At 38.8% G+C, this 19222-nt stretch overlaps 1 protein-coding gene across 1 annotated transcript in view; it reads right to left on the reverse strand.

Annotated features, from left to right (window-relative positions):
* MYO3A (myosin IIIA) overlaps positions 1 to 19222 on the reverse strand; it is a 233234-nt gene that overhangs the window by 95504 nt on the left and 118508 nt on the right. Inside the window, exons 16-19 of the mRNA XM_059404999.1 lie at positions 18855 to 18953; positions 18652 to 18766; positions 6510 to 6636; positions 1753 to 1963 (exon numbers count right to left, since the gene is read on the reverse strand). Coding sequence (XP_059260982.1) covers positions 1753 to 1963; positions 6510 to 6636; positions 18652 to 18766; positions 18855 to 18953 — 552 coding nt within the window. The remainder of the gene's footprint in view (positions 1 to 1752; positions 1964 to 6509; positions 6637 to 18651; positions 18767 to 18854; positions 18954 to 19222) is intronic.

Consider the following 19222-nt stretch of genomic DNA (forward strand, 5'->3'; position numbering starts at 1 on the left):
GCTGGGTTAGTCAGAACTATCATTCTTTAAAAAAACTGTTGTTTCACAGGATCCCACTGAGATAGATATTTAACTTGTCTAATAATGTGTTAGAACCAGGAGGACCTTGGAGTTGACCTTGTTCAGGGATTCTTAAACTGGGATCTGCTAATGGCCATCAAGGGTCTGGAGTCACAATCATGTGCCGTATTTTGGTGGGTAGGTGTCCATTTTTTATTTTGGAGTGAAGAATGTAGTTTTCAAGAGATTCTTTAAAGGCTCCAAGTTACCTGCCAACAATTAAGACCACTGAGTTGTCATTCCATGCCTTTACTGAACAGGCTGAAGAGGACAGATGCACAGAAAGGCAGTGACTTGCCCAGGACTGCACAACAAATTAGCGGCAGAGCCTGGCACAGAATGCAGGCTCTTTGAAATCTTAAATGTAAATCTTTCCAGATTGAACTAAACCATTTGAATGGTCTTATTTTAGTTTCTTAAACATTCTGTAAAAAAAAAACTTAAAAATCTAAGATTTGGATAGCTTCCTTTATTGTAGGGAAAGGAAAGTGACTAAGGAAGGACTAGGCTGTAGCCGAATTTTCAGCAGATCGCCTGCTTGGGTCGTACTCTTCCGGGTACCACTGAGGGGCCAGACATGCAGATGGTAACTAACATAGCGAGGCTGTCTGTGGACTATACAGATACTGAAAATTCTCGAATGTTTCCATTTTCATCTGAGAGTGTGGCATCCTACAGATGGCTACACAGGAGCATACAAAGTATCTTGACCGTTAAATCCTAATGGGCAAATTGGATTTGATTTGCAGACCCAGTCAGATAGGCTACAGGGAGGCAAGAAGCAATTCTGAGGGATCCAGAGTTGAGAACAGGGAGGAATAATGGACATTCTCTGAGGCGTTTTGGATAATATTATGGTGTGGTATGTATTTTAGTGGAAAAATGAGAGTGAGTTACTCATCTGAAATGTGTATAAAATGGTCTTTTATGCTTAGCAAGCAAATGTGAGCAAGGTAACTTAAGGTCAACAGCTATCTTATTTTTTTGTATACAGATTTCTACAGATTGTATAATTTGTGGCAGAACAAAGTTTTAGGTGTAAATGTAGGGACTTATATCTATGCACAACTCCTGGTAGGTACACAGACAGCATTCAGTTAATGGTGGCTGTGATTCTTTATTTCTAAGATGAGGGCATAGACTTATGGTCAAATAATATTATTGTTTAGATAAGGGTTCTGTCATTTACTATTTATTTAGAGTGTTTCTGAACCAAATTTCATTATAGGTCATAAGACCTACCCTTACAGGGTTATGGTGACAGTTAAAATATAAAGAGAGTTTTCCTTTGTCTTCAAGAGTTAATATGATCCCTTAGAACAAAGAAAACATGAAAAAAAAACCCCTGCTAAAATGACATTTCATGCAAGTATCAAATGGTTTATACTTCACAACACACTCTCTTATGAAAAGAACATATACATGGATAAGATGTCACAGGAAAAATTCACTTTCTATTATGTTTGCTCATGTTGCTACTATTTTATGTTCCAGCACTTTAAAAATTTTATAGCTATCTAGCCAAATAAAGTGCTACTAGGAAATAAAGCAGATCTATTGAAAGAGAACTTTAATAATGACATGGTAACATTAGGAACATCCTCGGAAGGACTCCTATACAAATCTGTAAATTAGAAAACAGATCTATATCACGTGACATTTGGGGAAAAAATGTCTCCATAGGAATTTTACCTTAGTGAGGCGCCATGCTTCAGTAAGCTGTTGATATGATTGACTATCCAACTAAAGAGCCGCCCGTATAAAGTTTTCGCCATGGCATCTCGGACGTCAGTGGCTTTTTCTACGGTATTGGGTCGTATGATGGTTTCTCCTCTAGTGACCACACAGTGGGAGGTGAGAGCTTCTTGGAGCTCATCTGCCTGAATGCAAAGCAGAGAAGCAGCTGGAAGAAAGAACCAGAGGTGCTGTTAGAAAAAGTCACCGCCATGCAGTCGCTTCCCATAGAATGAAAACGTCTCAGTCTGCCTTCTTCCAATGACATGAAATAAATACGGGAAGACTTCATAATGTAAAAATAAGTTCCTTTACAGTAGTTGTCCTGGGTCTTGATCATTTTTCTCTACTTGACTGGTCAAATGTAGGCTGACGTATAATACAGCACAACCCAGACTGAACTGGCTGACAGCAGGGAAAACATTCACACCAGCCAGTGGTTGTTTATGTAATGCCAAACATAATGTCATTGAATTATGTTAAATAATGTAAAATTTAAATTATTCATTTAAATAAAGAATAGATTTGGGATAATTTTGATACCATCATTACATACATATTTTTTTTAATGCAGAAATTAATTGGAAGATTACTTAGACTTTAGGGATAAACCCAAACAAATGTATTTTATGTAACTTCTGCACTATTTAACCAAAAAAGCATAAACCTTATCTTCACACACACACACACACACACACACATATATATATTTAATCATACTACTTCTCAGTTATACATTTTAATTACTGAAGTTTGTTAAAATGTGATGCCTGGAACACTTACTTATATTTAATGATAGATATCACAGGGAATTTTAAATAAATAATATTTAAATTCAGTGGAGAAAACTTATTTTTGAATACAGTAAACATCTTTAAGCCAAACTATTACATGACAGACTATTTTTTAAAATCAGTGGTTCTCCTTTCAAATTATTTTCAACATTTTGAACTTACTTTTAGCATTTGGGACAAGCTATTTCTTGGCTGTATGGCTGGGATCACTGAACCTTAATTAAATAAATTTTTTCTTTTTTCAGGGATGCCTGGGTGGCTCAGTTGGTTAAGTATCTGGCTTCAGCTCGGGTCATGAGCCCAGGGTCCTGGGATTGAGTCCTGCATTGAGCTCCTTGCTCAGTGAACAGCCTGCTTTTTTCTCTGCCTGCCATTTCCCCTGCTTATGTACTCTCTCTCTGAGACAAATAAATAAAATTTTAAAATCTTAAGAAAATTGAAAAAAAATTTTTTTCAGACTGTGGAAGTAACACAAAGTCACTGCAGAAATCTTACCTTTGAAGTTAATATTCTGCATTTTTTCCTTTAAGCATGTTTTTTGCTGTTACCCTGCACATACATTTCATCTTAATAAAGTATCTTAAGCATTTCTCATTTTGTTAAATATTGCTTATAAATGATTTAATTTGCTATATAATATTCTGCTCTATGTCATAATATATAAATAATTTTTAAGTTGTTGGATGTTTAGGTCATCTCCATATGTTCATCATTATAAAGAATGCTGGGATAAATATTTGGGGCATGAAGCTAGGTTCTTGTATTATTGTCTTAGCATAAAGTGCCTAAGTTCAACAACTAGTCCAGAGTATATAAACATATGTAAGCCTTTTGATATATACTATTTAGCTGTTTTTTAGAATCTCTGAACCAATTACGTTATTATCAGCCAAGTAAAAAACCAATAATTTCAATGCAATTTCATGGACACCAACAGATTATTATTTTTTGAAAATGACCAATTTGATAGGAAAAAATGCCTTTGTTTTTCAATTTGTTTTTAACTGACTCCTAGTGAAGCTAAATACTTTCTTCTATTCATATTTTTATTAGTGATTTGTGGTTTTATTTTATAAATGGCCTTTTATCATTGATATATTTGTCTTTTCCTAATCAGCTTAGAAGAGTTCTTTATAGCTCACACATGTTGCTTATATATGTGTTAGAAATATTTTCTCTCATTTTTCACTTGTATTGTAATTTCATTTATTTTTCTTTTGTTAGTATGAAAGTTTTTAATTTTTATGTAGTCAAATATCCATTAAAAAATCCTTTCTGCTTTTGCTTTTCTGCACATAAAATCCTTCAAGTCTTTTCTCATCTCAGAATTATATAAATGTACTTTGTCTTGTGCTTTTATGATTTTTTGCCTTTACATTGATAAAGGTTTGGAATTTATTTTGGTATATGGTATATGACAAGAATTCAGACTCTTCTCTCAAATGGCTAGCCAGTTCACTGTCCCTACAGCACTGACTCCCTAGCGATTTTGTAATGCCATTTCCAGTAATTCTACCTGGATCTGTTTCTGAATAGTGTCTCCCATTGATTAATATGTCTATTTCTATTCCTACATTGTTCATTCATTCGACGTATATTTATTGAGTGTCTACTATATGCCAAGCATTCTACCTGGGAATATATTACTAAGTATAATACCTTATAAGACAGACTTCTCGTTTTGATCATCTTTATCCAGAAGGAATGGGAAACTAATCAAGAAATTTAAGTGGGAATTAAGAAGGAGAAGAGGGAGAGGAAGTTCAAGGAGGGGAAGAGGGGCACTGAGAGAACCTACTGATCATGCACTCAGTGGTTTCTGAATGACTATGGAGAATGGCCTGGAAAAGCTCAAGGGTTGATGTGAAGGGACTACTGGGAGGTCCCTTAGCTCAGCTGAGAGGTGACAGTGTCTTCAGTGAGAATGATGATAATGGAGATAAAAAGAAATAGTCAGTTTTGAGAGCTATTTATAGAATAGAATAGACAGAACAGGTGCCTGATTGAAACAATGCACCTATAAATCCATCAGGAAACATGGCCTTGGTTTGCAGATAATTCCTTGCAACTTAATTACAAGAGATTTTAAGTAAGTCAGCAAAAATTTGTATTTTCTATGAATGGCTACTCCAGAAAGCACTTGAATTAATTTTACCTACATTCCCATTCACATTAACCTTCTATGACCCATTTGACTGTCTCCTTCTATTCAGAATAAAGGTTCTCACTTACCAAAGTCATTTCTTAGTTTGGTAGTTTCTAAGTATATGAATATCTACAACATAGCTCTATTGTAAATCATTCTATTCACTGCTGATAACTTTCCTAATTATAATCAATGGTGAAATTTGAATCCATCATTGGAGTTTTCTGTTTTTTCCTTCCGTTTCTGATAACTGAGGACTGCTGGGAGCTACAGATCAGCTCAGAGCTACTGGCTCATGGGCACCAAAAACTACTTGATTGCTGAACAAAGGGTCAGCCTGGGATTTAAGCAACCCGCAGTACATTGGCTAAAAGAAGGCCCAGCTTGCTGTGGGCTTCTATGGCTCAGAAAATCAATCAATAAATATCAGTCTAAAACCTTCTGTGCCAATTGACTTTATTTATATAAGAAAAATTAGAGCAGGTTCCCCGGTCCATGCCAATCATTACACGCCGAACTCAGTCCTGCTGTATGACTGAGCTGGTCCCAGAGACACGGTGGGAGGGAGATGGTAGGGATCTGGGGACAGGTTTAGGCCAGGATGCCTGGCATTTTGTCCCCTGAAATTACCCGAAAACATCTCATTAAGTATAAATCAGAAAAAATACATATAAATAAAAACTTATATCATAATTCCTTAAGTTATGAATGAAATGTCTAAAAAATCTGGAACTATGGGGGCTTATGACCATATTAAAAATTTTAAAAAAACTGTATATTCTAAATAAAAAAGCTATGTCACCACACGATCAATGGGAAAACTTAAGTTATTGGAATAATTCATCAAACTTTGCTAGTTAGAGAAAAATGTTGATTTGAAGCAAATACCATGATGCACTTTTCTTATATAGAAAATGATCATAGGGCGCCTGGGTGGCTCAGTGGGTTAAGCCTCTGCCTTCGGCTCAGGTCATGATCTCAGGGTCCTGGGATCCAGCCCTGCATCGGGCTCTCTGCTCAGCTGAGAGCCTTCTTCCCCCTCTCTCTCTGCCTACCTCTCTGCCTGCTTGTGATCTCTCTCAGTCAAATAAATTTTAAAAATCTTAAAAAAAAAAAAAGAAAAGAAAATGATCGTAAAGTCAGTCAACCCAGGGTGAATGAGTATAAAAACCACCCAGTATGGAAATAAATATACAAGTCTTTATTACTTATAAAATGATACAGATGCTAAATCTATAAAATAATAGCGTTTACTCCTTTCAGATCAGTTTACTAAATTTTAGTGATATTTTCTGTGTTTTTACATTGAAACATCAATAGCTCCTAAAATAGGAAAGCCTAATCTTGAGAAAAGTTCTCTACAGTAATCGGTTCATTTGTAGGCATGAAGATCTGTTTCAAATATTGGCCTTTAAAAACTTCATTTTATGCAAATTGAATCAGAGTATTCTTTTTTAGGATTCCAGATAAGTACAACTGCCTGAGATTATCTTTATGAGACACTTACAGTATTTCATTAGGCATTTTTCAAGAGTTCAGTTTTTTTTTTTTTTTAAAGATTTTATTTATTTATTTGACAGAGAGAAATTACAAGTAGATGGAGACGCAGGCAGAGAGAGAGAGAGGGAAGCAGGCTCCCTGCTGAGCAGAAAACCCGATGCAGGCCTCGATCCCAGGACCTGAGATCATGACCTGAGCCGAAGGCAGCGGCTTAACCCGCTGAGCCACCCAGGCGCCCAAGAGTTCAGTTTTGAGCAGAAGATAGTAACACTCACAGTTCTCCAGAGCTGCGTGATTGGAAATGTGGCTCTTGTCAATCTGGTGTTCAGTTGCCACGGAAGAAAACTCAATGTTGCCCACATTCAAGATTGCAGCCAGTATACTGTATATACTTCCAAGTTGCTGAAACACACCATACAGATGTTAGCATCACCCTCCCCTGGAGGATAGCAAGGCGGTGGCGATGGCTGGGGACAGAGCGGGCAAGATTCCCAAGGCTCCAGCACCAGGTCATTCCGCAAAGGATGATGTCAGCTTCTGAGACCCACGTAGGCTCAGTCTCCTCAGTCATTTTAGTATGAGAGGTGGACATGGTGCCTCTTTGCCAGGGAGTGCTAAAAAAATATTTTATGAATGCAAATACCAGTAAAAAATAGAAACGAGGAGCTCCCCTAGGAGGAAGTAGAAATAATTGAATTCCTTAGGCCACAGAGCAATCTATCTACATGAAACTAAACTTCAGAACTTTAACATGGTCCTGTCCAGATGCTCCTTTCCCTTGAGGCAATCTTAAGAGTGACATTTTATGTGTGGATAAATGAGAATGAGGAAAGAGAAATCCAAAGAGCCCAGTGCCCAAATCATGTGATTTGGACACATGTGATTTAAGTTTAGGCATGAAAACTCTGCACAACAGCTTGGAGTCTAGAGTGGTAAAACCCTTTTAAATAAGGTACATCAAAATACATCAGAAACACACACACACCCACCACTGTTCTTGGAGGCACTAGAAGCATTTTGCCAAGTAGACTATGGTCATTGTAGTTGTTATTCCAACTATGTTCAAGTGCAGTAAAGTATTGGAAATAGACAAAATCCTTTATTGTTATCTTATGTTGCTGCCTTGATTCTAACTCAGCTCCTACACTTATCAGAAATGATTATCCCATCTGTTCCAACATCCCAATTCATGCTAAAAACTATCATGAAAAGTATATGAAAAAAATCTTCAGGGATATTTATTCATTCATATATAACATATATATGAGTACAGATTAAATGAATATATAAACCTTAAAATAAATATATTTATTGAATGACTATACAGACATATCCTCGACTCTCTATGTTCTCACTTATCTGGTGCAACATATACTTTCTGCCAGGCCTGCTCTAGTCACAGGGGTTTCAGCAGAGGCAAGAGAAGACATTTGTTTCCTTGGGGTCTTCAGGCAAGGAGAAGGCCGACATTAAGAAAACAAACAAAGAGATGAACGTGACATTTTCAGTAACTAAATGGGCTGTGAAGGAAATAAAATGAGAGGAAAATATAAATAAAATGTGAAGGAAATAAAATGAGGAGTGATTGTGACTGGGGAGGGCAGGGCGGGCCCTTTGAGGTGGGGAGGTTAGAGAAGGCAGTCCTTTGGGAAGCAGAGACCTGGATGACAAGGGAGTCAGCCAGGGAAGAACTGACTGTTCCAGGCAGAGGGGACAGCAAGGACAAGAGCCTACTTTGCAGAAAGAAGGCCAGAGTGGGGCTGGAGGACGGCGAGTAAGGGGCAGGGATGTGGGTGTCATAGGGGCCACAGAGGTGAGCTTGGACAAGACCAGCCAGGCCCTCTGTGCTACCAGAAGGGGTGTGGGTTTCATTCAAAGGGCCATGGAGAGCCACTAGAGATTCCAAAGCAGGCAGCTGTGATATTTGAAACACGACTCTGCCAGGATGTGGAAATGAACGGATTGGAGGCAGACGGAAACGTAGAATGGGCAGGAGGCTAGGGAGAGGTGGTGGCCTGGACTAGGATAGTGGCAGAGATGGAAAGCAGAAGACAGACTGGGGCACATTTGGGAAGTAGAGCAGTAAATACGCTGATGGGCTGGTGTGAATCAATTTTCGATGAAAATTCTCTTGGTAAGGAATTTCCATTTGTAAAACGCATAACTTGTAAAGAACCAACCAGCATGGGCTTCAGTGGCATGTGGAGAGTTAACAGAGCCTCTGACATCCTGCTCTACTTCTCACGGGACAATGACAGACCTTGTGGATCATCTATACCAGGAATACTTCATAAATAGGTTGTTGAAAACTATATTCCTTTGACACTCTGTGTGTTTGTGTGTTTGTCAATTAGGGACTAAAAAGTTCAGATGCGTCCATTCCAAAGTCATATTTGAACAGTGTTTAGAGATCCACAATAGAGAATCACATGCTGAATCGATGGACATACAATTCTTATTCAGCTGTTTATGAGAAGGGTTGAGTAATCCTCCCAGGCTGGGGCTCTCCTTGATATCCTATAATTACAGTATCCATTTGGATTAAAGTTGGAGGCAAAAAATCAGGGCCCTGGCTCAGTTTGGCTTGGCAGCTACCTTGATGGGGCTCAAAAGGGCCTGACCTCAGGTATAGGTATGACCTTGACCAAGCACTTGGGTTATTCATGGTACAAAGACTAATCATCTCTGATGTTGGTCACCCTAAGGAATTCAAAACAACTTTTGTTTGATGGTTAACAATAATAAGCAAAAGAACATTTTCCAATATAAAAGTACTGAGGCAATCTAACAACTTTCCATGGGCTTTGAATGAGCTGAGCTTTGAATCCTGACTCCTAGCCCACTGAATGGGCTATACCTTCCCACGGAGGAAGAGTGGCTTGCAGGAGAAGTGCTCTCCAAGTGTTCTGCGGAGTCTGGAAAACACTCACAATCCCTTCTACCTACTCCCCCTCCTGCTGTACAGCTCTGTCTTTCCTGAGGGACCAGGACTGCTGTTGCTTTTGCTATATTTGCAAGGACGAACACATTTCTGGTTTGCTGGAGAGTCAGACCTTCATGGTTCTGATGCATCAGGCTTGAGCCTATTCCACTGCTGCTCTGGACATTTCTGCTCTCTGTGCTTGTACACTAGGCTGGTCTGCTAGGCAGACAGCAATCCAAAACTATGTGTGTGGGCAAGGTCACTTTCCTCTCTATACCAAGTTAATCTGCCCAAGGCAAAAGAATTCTGTTAGAAGGACTCTCCCTCTTCCAGAAGTTTATTGTCCTACCCCTCTTATTCAGTCATTCACCCAACCATTCATTCATTCAACCATCTTCTGTTGACTATTTATTAAGCATTATGGGAGATAATGGGTATATACCGAGAAATAAGAATAATTTCTGCTCTCAAGTACTTTACATGTTCCTAGAACCAAAGAATTTCCTATATTGAATTTCTATAGGGGTCATGTCTACTTTCTGTATTTTATTATAGTTTAAAAAAAATTAATAGGCTTTATTTTTAGAGTAGTTTTTGGTTCACAACAAAACTGAGTGGAAGTGCATAGTTCCTAAGTAGCCCCTGTCCCCCTGACTCTACACACACAGCTTCCCCCATTATCAATATCCTGCATTAGAGCGATACATATGTCATAATCAATGAACTACACTGACACATCATTATCACTCAAAGTCCACAGTTTATGTTAGAGTTCACTCTTGGTTTTGTACACTCTCTGGATTTTTTACAAAGGTATAATGACACATTTCTACCATTAGAGAAATTCCATTACCCCAAAAGTTCTCTGAGCTCTGTCTGTTCATCTCTCTTTCTCACAATCTCTAACCACCACTGGTCTTTTACTGTCTCCATGGTTTTGCCTTTTCCAGAATATCTATAGTTGGAGTCCAACAGTATATACAGCCTTTTCAGATTGGCTTCTTCCAACCAGTAATGTGTATTTAAGGTTCCTCCATGTCTTTTCATGGCTTGATAGCCCAGTTCTTTTTAGTGCTGAATAATATCCCATTGTTGGGATGTGCCGTGATTTATTTATCCATTCACCCACTGAACTTGACATCGCAATTACTTCAAGTTTTGGCGATCAGGAATAGAGCTTCTATAAACCTTAGTGCTCAGGTTTTTGTGTGGACATACGTTTTCAATTCCTTTGGGTAAATACCAAGGACCTTGATTGCTGGATCACATGGTGAGAGCAGGAGAACTCTTCCCACGGAGAATGTCACGTGAAGAAGAACTTTTTTTTTTTAAGATTTTTATTTTTAAGTCATCTCTACACCCAATGTGGGGCTCAAACTCATAACCCTCATAACCCTGAGATCAAGAATCACACACTCTACTGACTGAACCACCCAGGCGCCCTCTGCCATGTGAAGAAGAAGACAGAAATCAAGGTGGGGCATCTGCAGTCTGAGGATCGCTAAAGATTGCCAGGGAATCAGGGAAGAGGCATGTGATCTTCCCTCACAGCCCTCAGAAGAAACCAACCTTGTCTCAAACTTCTCAGCTCTAGAACTGTGAGGAAATACATTTCTGTAGTTTAAGTCACCCAGTCTGTGGTACACTGCTATAGCAGCCCTAGCAAAGAAATATAGTATCAGTGCTTTTTTGTTACATTAATGAATAAGATATATAGCCTTGGGATAAGCAACGTGCTTATCCTTAACTGTTTAAAACGCTTAAGGGAAATATCAAAGACATAGTAAGACAATCTGAGAATTACTTTTGTGACTTGAATGTAAATACTTATTTGATAGTACACTTATAATTTTAATTTGAAAAGCATAACATAATTTGATTGCAAATTATTTTCAAATGTATAAGATAACTTGATCTACTACATTAGTAATTTTGAATTATTATATTTTCAGGGCTAATAAATTTAAGTGTTAGGAAGATTTAGTTAAATGATCAGGAAGTTTAGAAAGTATCATTCTTTGTAAGACTGCTGTGTCGTCATTCAGAATATTTGAAAGACGGAGATGCACTAAATTTTTACCTGGTTTCAGGGATTTAAAGAACTTAATTAATTATGTCAGTTTAGGACAACTTAAGGTTCTATTTATGAGTTAAGTGAACAAAGTTACTGAATGTTGTTTCTATTCTTATACAAACACTGTTAGATGCACAAGTTCAAATAAAAGATCTGTCAAGAGAATGAGAAGACAAGCTCCAGATTGGAAGAAAATATTTGCAAAAGGTACATCTGGGAAAGGACTGTTATCCAAAACATACAAAGATTTTTTTAAAACTCAACAGTAAGGGATGCCTGGGTGGTTCAGTTGGTTAAGTGGCTGCCTTCGGCTCAGGTCATGATCCCAGTGTCCTGGGATCAAGTCCCAAATCGGGCTCCTTGCTCAGCAGGGAGTCTGCTTCTCCCTTTGCCACTCTGTCTGCCTGTGTGCTCACCCTCTCTCTCGCTCTCTTTGACAAATAACTAAATAAATAAAATCTTAAAAAAAAAGCAACTCAACAGTAAACAAAAAAATAAATAAAAAGTCAAAAAAACGAGTTAAGGACCTTAACAGACACCTCACCAAAGAAGATATACAGATGTAAAACAAGTATATGAAATTTGTTCTAGATCATGTGTCATCAGGAAAACACAAATTAAAAACACAAGGGTAGGGGCGCCTGGATGGCTCAGTGGTTAAAGCCTCTGCCTTCAGCTCAGATCATGATCCCAGGGTCCTGGGATGGAGCCCAGCATCAGGCTCTCTGCTCAGCGGGGAGCCTGCTTTCCCCACCCCCTACCTGCCTCTCTGCCCACCTGTAATCTCTGTCTGTTAAATAAATAAATAAATAAAATCTTAAAAAAAGAATTTTAAAACACCAGGGGATACCTCAGCAAAAATTGGCAAAAATCCAAAACACTGACACCATGAAATGTGGTAACTCATAGTCCAAAGAAAATGTATTTGGTTGTTATTTTAGACTATCATAAGAAATGTAAGCAAAATTAAAGCGGAAAAAGGCATTTTCATTTTGGACTTAAGACATACGACTCTGGGGGCGCCTGGGTGGCTCAGTGGGCTAAGCTTCAGCTCAGGTCATGATCTCAGGGTCCTGGGATGGAGCTCCGCATCAGGCTCTCTGCTCAGTGGGGAGCCTGCTTCCCTCTCTCTCTCTGCCTGCCTCTCTGCCTACTTGTGATCTCTGTCTGTCAAATAAATAAAATCTTAAAAAAAAAAAAAAGACATACGACTCTGTGCGAAGAAAAACAAATAAAACTTCCTGTCATGACACAGTAAGTACCGTCTCTAAAATAAGCTGAATCATAAAACTAGTCATCATTTATTTTAAAAACTGTGGCAGGAAAATGGCTGAGGAAATCATATGTTTTAAAAAGTTTTAGAGTTTTCCAATTTGTTTGATTTTTAGAGGCTATCTGATTCGGCTTTGCCTGCCTTTCCTTTGGATAATAATGACTTGCCAGTGCACAAGTGAATTACAGCCCCCCGGGACACAGACACCATGGGTGCTATCAACACCCACCAGAGAAAGCTAAGAGGGAGGAGAGAGAGGGAGGGAGAGAAAGATACTCATCTTGGAGAATCACCGTAATTATGCTGCAGCCTCTGACACAGGACACACCAAGGAAGCCAGTGAGATTAAAAAAAAAAAAAAAAATCAGGACTTGGATAAAAAGGAAGTAAGCACCTACTCAGTTGAAGTCCACTATCTTCCAAACCTGGTCAGTCTGCCCCGTTAACTCTCGGAGTCTCTGCTTTCAGATGGGAGACACCACGTCTTAGGAGAGTCACGCTGGACAGGACTAAAAGTTATTATTTAGCAGGGACTGCATTTCACTTCAGCCACAGATTTTATATTTTCCTTTATTCTAAGCTGTGTGTTTCGATATTCCCATGTCCGATGAACGCTGAGCATGTTTAAGTTTGGAATAAGATGTTTGAAAGAAACAAACTTGACTTGTCAGTAGATGTTAAACGCAAGGCTGGTTTCTTTTAATGTAACTGAACATTGTTCTACCAATCAAGAGGAAGGGGCTGAGCCAAATATAAGTAAAACCCTGCCTCTAATGAGGGGGACTTAGAAGTAAACAAATCAATTAAAAATGATTCTCTGCTTCTAAGCTAGCAGCCTCTGTGGGGTGGGGGGGACCACTAAGATCAAGTCTTCTGATGGCAAAGAGCAGGAAAAAGAACTACAAAGGGATCCAGCCCTGGCCAGAAGCAGGAGCCATCTGCCTGGGGTACGACAGGCCTCCAGCTTGGAGAAGGACCTGAGATGCAGTTAACCTATGATGTGTCCCCCAACCAGTTGGCCAGCGGGGCCACACCACAGTCCAGAGAGGCACCTACCACTAGCAACTACTCATGACCAAGAACTGGAGGGGAGGGCAGATGGCTGCTTTTTTCTTTACTCGTGGCACCCGCCATTAAACTGGCTTCTGCTTTGAAAGCCAGGAAACCCCTCCTTCCCCCCAGTGCTGAAATCAACTTGTCCCCACAGGTACAAGCTGTGAGTGAGGGCAGGGTTAGGGAGGGCAGGTGACAGAGCAGAAGGGGAGGAGCCATGTTTGAATGGGAATTTTGCCAGGCAGAGTGGGGAAGGTGCTCCGGGCTGCAGGGAGGGACTGGGGTTGGAGTAGTGTTAGGGTTAAACTAATTCCTACCATGTCAGCAGGCCAGAGCAGCAAACATCCTAATTTTACTCATGATGCAGCCAATCTAGGATTATACTGTGCTGAAACACTCAGGAGGACAAGGTTTTGACCCTTTGAGCCAGAGAGCAAAAGACCCTAGTGGTCACCTGTGATGCTTGGGATATCAGGAGTAGAGCATAAGAAGGTGAGCTGGAGTATGGCTGAAACTCATGCCTCCCGAGTCAGGGACTTCCTCACCCAGAGCTGAACCAGTGACAAACACACTTATTTTACCTATAATAAAAGTAACAGTTATATTAGGAGACGTATGAGGGTTATCTGTGACCTTGGATATGACAGTTCAGGTGTTGTTCTTAAAGGCAGTCAGGTGGACACAATGCCACACCCAGACCTCAGAGCACATAGCGGGTGGACGGCGCTCTACTCCTTCCGTGCGCAGCCAAGGGAAATTCTGTACCCTGAAGAACCCCTCCCCTGTCAGCTCCTGGGCCGTCCTCATTGTTTCTCTCCCAGCTCTCCAACGAACCTGCTATTGGTCAAGCCAATGCTCCCATCCTCATATATCTAGTCAGTCGCCCTGCCAACTCTGGTGTCACTGTTGTCTTCTCTTGTGAGGGCAGAGCTGGGGAATGAGATTCACACACCATCCTCATGTACCCAGTCAGTCGCCCTGCCAACTCTGTTGTCACTGTTGTCTTCTCTTGTGAGGGCAGAGCAGGGGAATGAGATTCTCACACGGCCACTGTGAGAACCAGGCAGCTGTCTCCCAGGAGAACGTTCCTCACAGTAACATTATAGCTAAGAGCAGAGTACAAGCTTCCTCCAAAACCTTTCTCCAAAACCTCCAAAACCAAAACCAAACCAAAAATGGATTCTTTGTTCCATTTTATGGCCTAAAAGCTATCTAATGCGTCAACCGAGAGAAGGTCCCCAGTCATATCTTTTTTTTTTTTTAAGATTTTATTTATTTATTTGACAGAGAGAGATCACAAGTAGGCAGAGAGGCAGGCAGAGAGAGAAGAAGAAGCAGGCTCCCTGCCAAGCAGAGAGCCCGATGCGGGAGTTGATCCCAGGAGCCTGGGATCATGACCTGAGCTGAAGGCAGAGGCGTAACCTACCAAGTCATCCAGGTGCCCCTCATCTCCTTTCTAGCCAGGTACCTTGGAGCCACCAAGTTTCCCGATCTGAGCTATAGTTTACTGGTTCTGGACTTGATGACAGCTTGAGTTGTAAGCCCATAGCTCCAGGCAGGGTCAGTGAATCGACAGCTGGCAAGCTGAAGGCTCTACTTTTAAGCCAAAGAGTTACTCAACTTCAGCTCAAGACCACTCAGGATTAAACTATTTGCCTCAGGCTGGATTCCACCTTGGCTTGCCATTGAGTCTACCATATTGTTTTCCTCCTGTCCACGTAATTCACAGTTGTCTGGCAAAAAAGAAGTCGTCTTTGGGGAAAAGTCATGTGATAACTCCTCTGTGATCTAGAACATTATTTCTCCTTGGTTGGTCCCAGAAACAGCCTGCCAGTTTCCCTATGAATGCTCAACCTTTTAACCGCTTCTCTCCACAACCAACTAATTCATCAAGGAAGATTACATTAAGTTTATTACAGAAATGTTAAGGATACTTACATATTAAGAAATCTATCAACATAGTAAGTGATATCAACAAGTTGCTGCAGAAAAATATGATCATGTCAATCGATGATAAAAAGACATTTGATAAAATTCTATAGGATTCCTAAGAGCAGCCCTAAGCAAAGCAACAATAAAAGGAAATTACGTGATAAAAGCTCTTTATCAGAAATAAGAGCAAAACACTGAAACTGTTTTTATTTAAAATCAGAAAAGAGACAGGGAGGCAAGTTATAATCCTTAGTAATTAATATCGAGTCCCTGTCTTAGATGCTTTAAGTACACAAAAGAATAAAATGACTGATATAAGAGGAAAAAAGTATAAAACTATTCCTTTTGCTGACAACATGATTATATATTTACAAAAGTCGACCAACAGAAAAAAAATATTGAGGATAACACTAAAAACCATGACCTGGTTAGAAAAAAACCCTAAAAATAGAGCTTAAGTTCTAGATAAATAAAAATATAAATTATTAAAAATCTCAAACAACATTTAAACAAAGGGAAGGACATGTCAAGATCTGGGATGAAAGACATAAACAACATTATAAAAGTGACAGTGCCCCAGAAGTTAATATATAAATTTAATACAGTTCTCCTTAGAAGTCCAGCTGGGTGTTTGAGAATCAGAAAAGTTAATCTTAAAGTTTCTATGGAGAAACAGATACCAGACAATAGCTAAGGCAAGTACTGAAAAGAAGAAAGTTAGAACAGGACTTGCCTTCTTGGTAGGGATCAAGTCAACAGAATATTGATATAGAGACAGAAACATAGACTGGTAGATAAAAGAGAGACTCAGAAAGAGATTCGATGTTATATAAGACCTTAATATAAGAGAGGTCAAGCCAGTAGGCAAAGGGTAGTCTTTAATATAGTGAGGCTTGACTGGCTCTTCATTGGAAGGAAATGAAAGTGATGCCCCATTTGGTACTATGTGAAAAGTAAATTTCAAATAGATTAAATATATTTAATAGAGTGAATATTTTTTTAAGCTTTCTAAAAAAAAATCTGGGAGACTACATGTAGTAAGGGAGACAAAGGGGAGAATTTTTAAAGCAAGTTCAGACCTCTGATGTCACAAAAAGATAAACTTGTCCGAATAGATAAAAATTAAAACCCCATTTTTGTATGGTAAAAGATGTGACTTAAAAGTAAGTATGTCACGGGGGTGCCTGGGTGGTTTAGTCAGCTGAGGTCTGACTCTTGATTTCAGCTCAGGTCATGATCTCAACGTTGTGAGATCGAGCCCCGTACTGGGCTCTGCTCAGTGTGGAGTTTGCTTGAGATTCTCTCTCTCTCTCTCTCTGCCCCTTCCCAGCTCGTGCACACACACACTCTCTCTCAAATAAAGAAATACATAAAAGCTTTAAAAAAGTAAGCCAAAACATATTTATAACACAAATGATAAAAAAAGTCTATAATGTTCAATGAGAACTTACAGACTGACTCAGAAATGGCTCAATAAAAAGGGCAACATAAATATACAGTTCATACAGAAGGAAACCCAAGTAGCCAGCAAACAAATGGAATTAACTCAAATTCACAATTAGTCAAGGATATGCAAACTTGAAATGAGTTGGTACTCACACCCATCATCAGGTTAACAAATATTTAAAAAGCTACAACACAAGGCAGAGATGGTGATGGGAAAGGTAGTCACATACAATGCTGGTGGAAATATGAAATACTTCATAGTTGTTGGAAGGCAATGCTATAATTCATATTCAAATTTAAAGTATACATACCCTTTGACCCGGCAATCCCACTGCTAGGGACCTATCCTATAGAAATAAATAGCACCAGGAAATAAAGGCATTATTTTGGTTTTGCTCAGAGTGACAAAGATCTGGAAACATTAAGAGCTGTATGCCCAGTCATATGCGAATGGCAGAATAAATTATGGTAGTACACACCATGGAACACTATGTTGCCTTTAAGAGGACTGATTTAGGGCTATACTAGATGAGTTGAAGGGATTTCTGGAAGGTATTGCTGAGTGAGAGAAACCAGGTATAAAAAAGTTGTGTGATATAATGCCATATTAATAAGCAATGACCATCCCTCCAGAGGGAGGGATAAAAATTAAAATTTAAAAATTAAAAACGTGTATACTTCAAAGGACACCATCGAGAAAGTAAAAAAACAACTAATGGGAGAAAATTTCTGCAAATCCTATCTTTGATAAGGGACTTGTATTAACAATGTGAATAATTCTTACAACTCGATAATAATACACAACCCATTTTTTTTTAAAGGTAAAGTACATGAATAGATATTTCTTCAAAGAAGATATATAAATGACCAGTAAGTACACGTAAAGAAGTTCGGGGTCACAAGCCCGACAACATTATGCCTAACAGCCCCAGCATGCACCAATCCAAATATCTATCAACAGATGAATGGATACATAACATGAGGTAAATCTATAAGGAGAAATATTATTCAACAATGAAAAGCAATGAAGTGCTGTTACATGTTATAACTTGAAAACTTTAGTAAGTTGAATGAGAGAAGCCAGTCACAAAGGATGATATATTGTATCACCCTGTTTTGGGGAACTTTCCAGAAGAAAAAACTCTATGGTGATAGGAAGCAGAGATGAGGCAGAAATGGGGAGGAACTCCTAAGTGCTAGCATGTTTCTTTTGGGAGTGAAAAATTAGGGCATGAAAATATCCTAAAAATGATTATAGTGATAGAGGCACAACTGTGACTATACTAAAAGTCACTAAAATGCACCCTTTAAAGGGCTGACTTGTATGGTATGTGAACTACATCTTAATAAAGCTGTATTTAAAAAGTTGCACTGAAAACAAGACTGCACTAAAAAAATAACATGTCATTTGCTCCCGTATATGCATTTATGTAAAACGTTAATTATATGGGGAGAGGCAAATATAAGCAAAAGATTAAGAACAAAACCAAATTCAATTATATGTCAAGACCACTGTTTCTTTATGTATAAAGTAGATATTGTAACATTCCAGTAAATATTCTAGTTACTTCATGAGGTTGTTTCAGTAACTAAAAGGATGATTCACATAAAACACTTGATACAATGCCTGGCATATATTAGTCACTCAATAAATGGTCATTCTTACCATGCGTGATGACAAAAAGATACTTTCTAAAGAGGTTCTTTCAAACTTACCTCCATCGTAAAACCTATGACTTTGAAACAGTGCTCAATTAATTCATGTTGGGATTTATAGAAACTATTATTCATCATGTCCTGTACTGTTCTGAGGTGGTCATTTTGTAGGTATCTGAAAAAAATATGAAAGGATGAATCAAAATCTAAAGTTCAATGGAAAGTGAAAGCATTACTTAGAAAAGTGCCACCTGCTGTGTTACCTGGGAGGCTTATTTTCAGGCAATTTGTAATGGGCTAGTTTCTTCTTTTCAGCTAATCCAGCGTAGATGTAGTAAAAAATATGAAAATTTTTTTCTCCACTGAAAAAAAATAAGACATTTTCAGTAAGGCGATTAGTAAGAATATTTGCTAATTGTTAAAATTACTTGAAAATATAATTATCAGAACAACTATGAGCATCACCATGGGCTTCCCGGAGTACTGAATTTTGGCTTGTTATTGTCATCATCACTATTTTCAACAACCACTGTCATTAAATTCCAGACACTGTGAAATACTTCATAGGAATCATTCAGTGCACTTGTGTGAATGATTACCAGGTCACACATGGTTACCATGTGTTACCATG

This window comes from Mustela nigripes, chromosome 6 (genome assembly GCF_022355385.1).
Source record: "Mustela nigripes isolate SB6536 chromosome 6, MUSNIG.SB6536, whole genome shotgun sequence".
NCBI lineage: Eukaryota > Metazoa > Chordata > Mammalia > Carnivora > Mustelidae > Mustela > Mustela nigripes.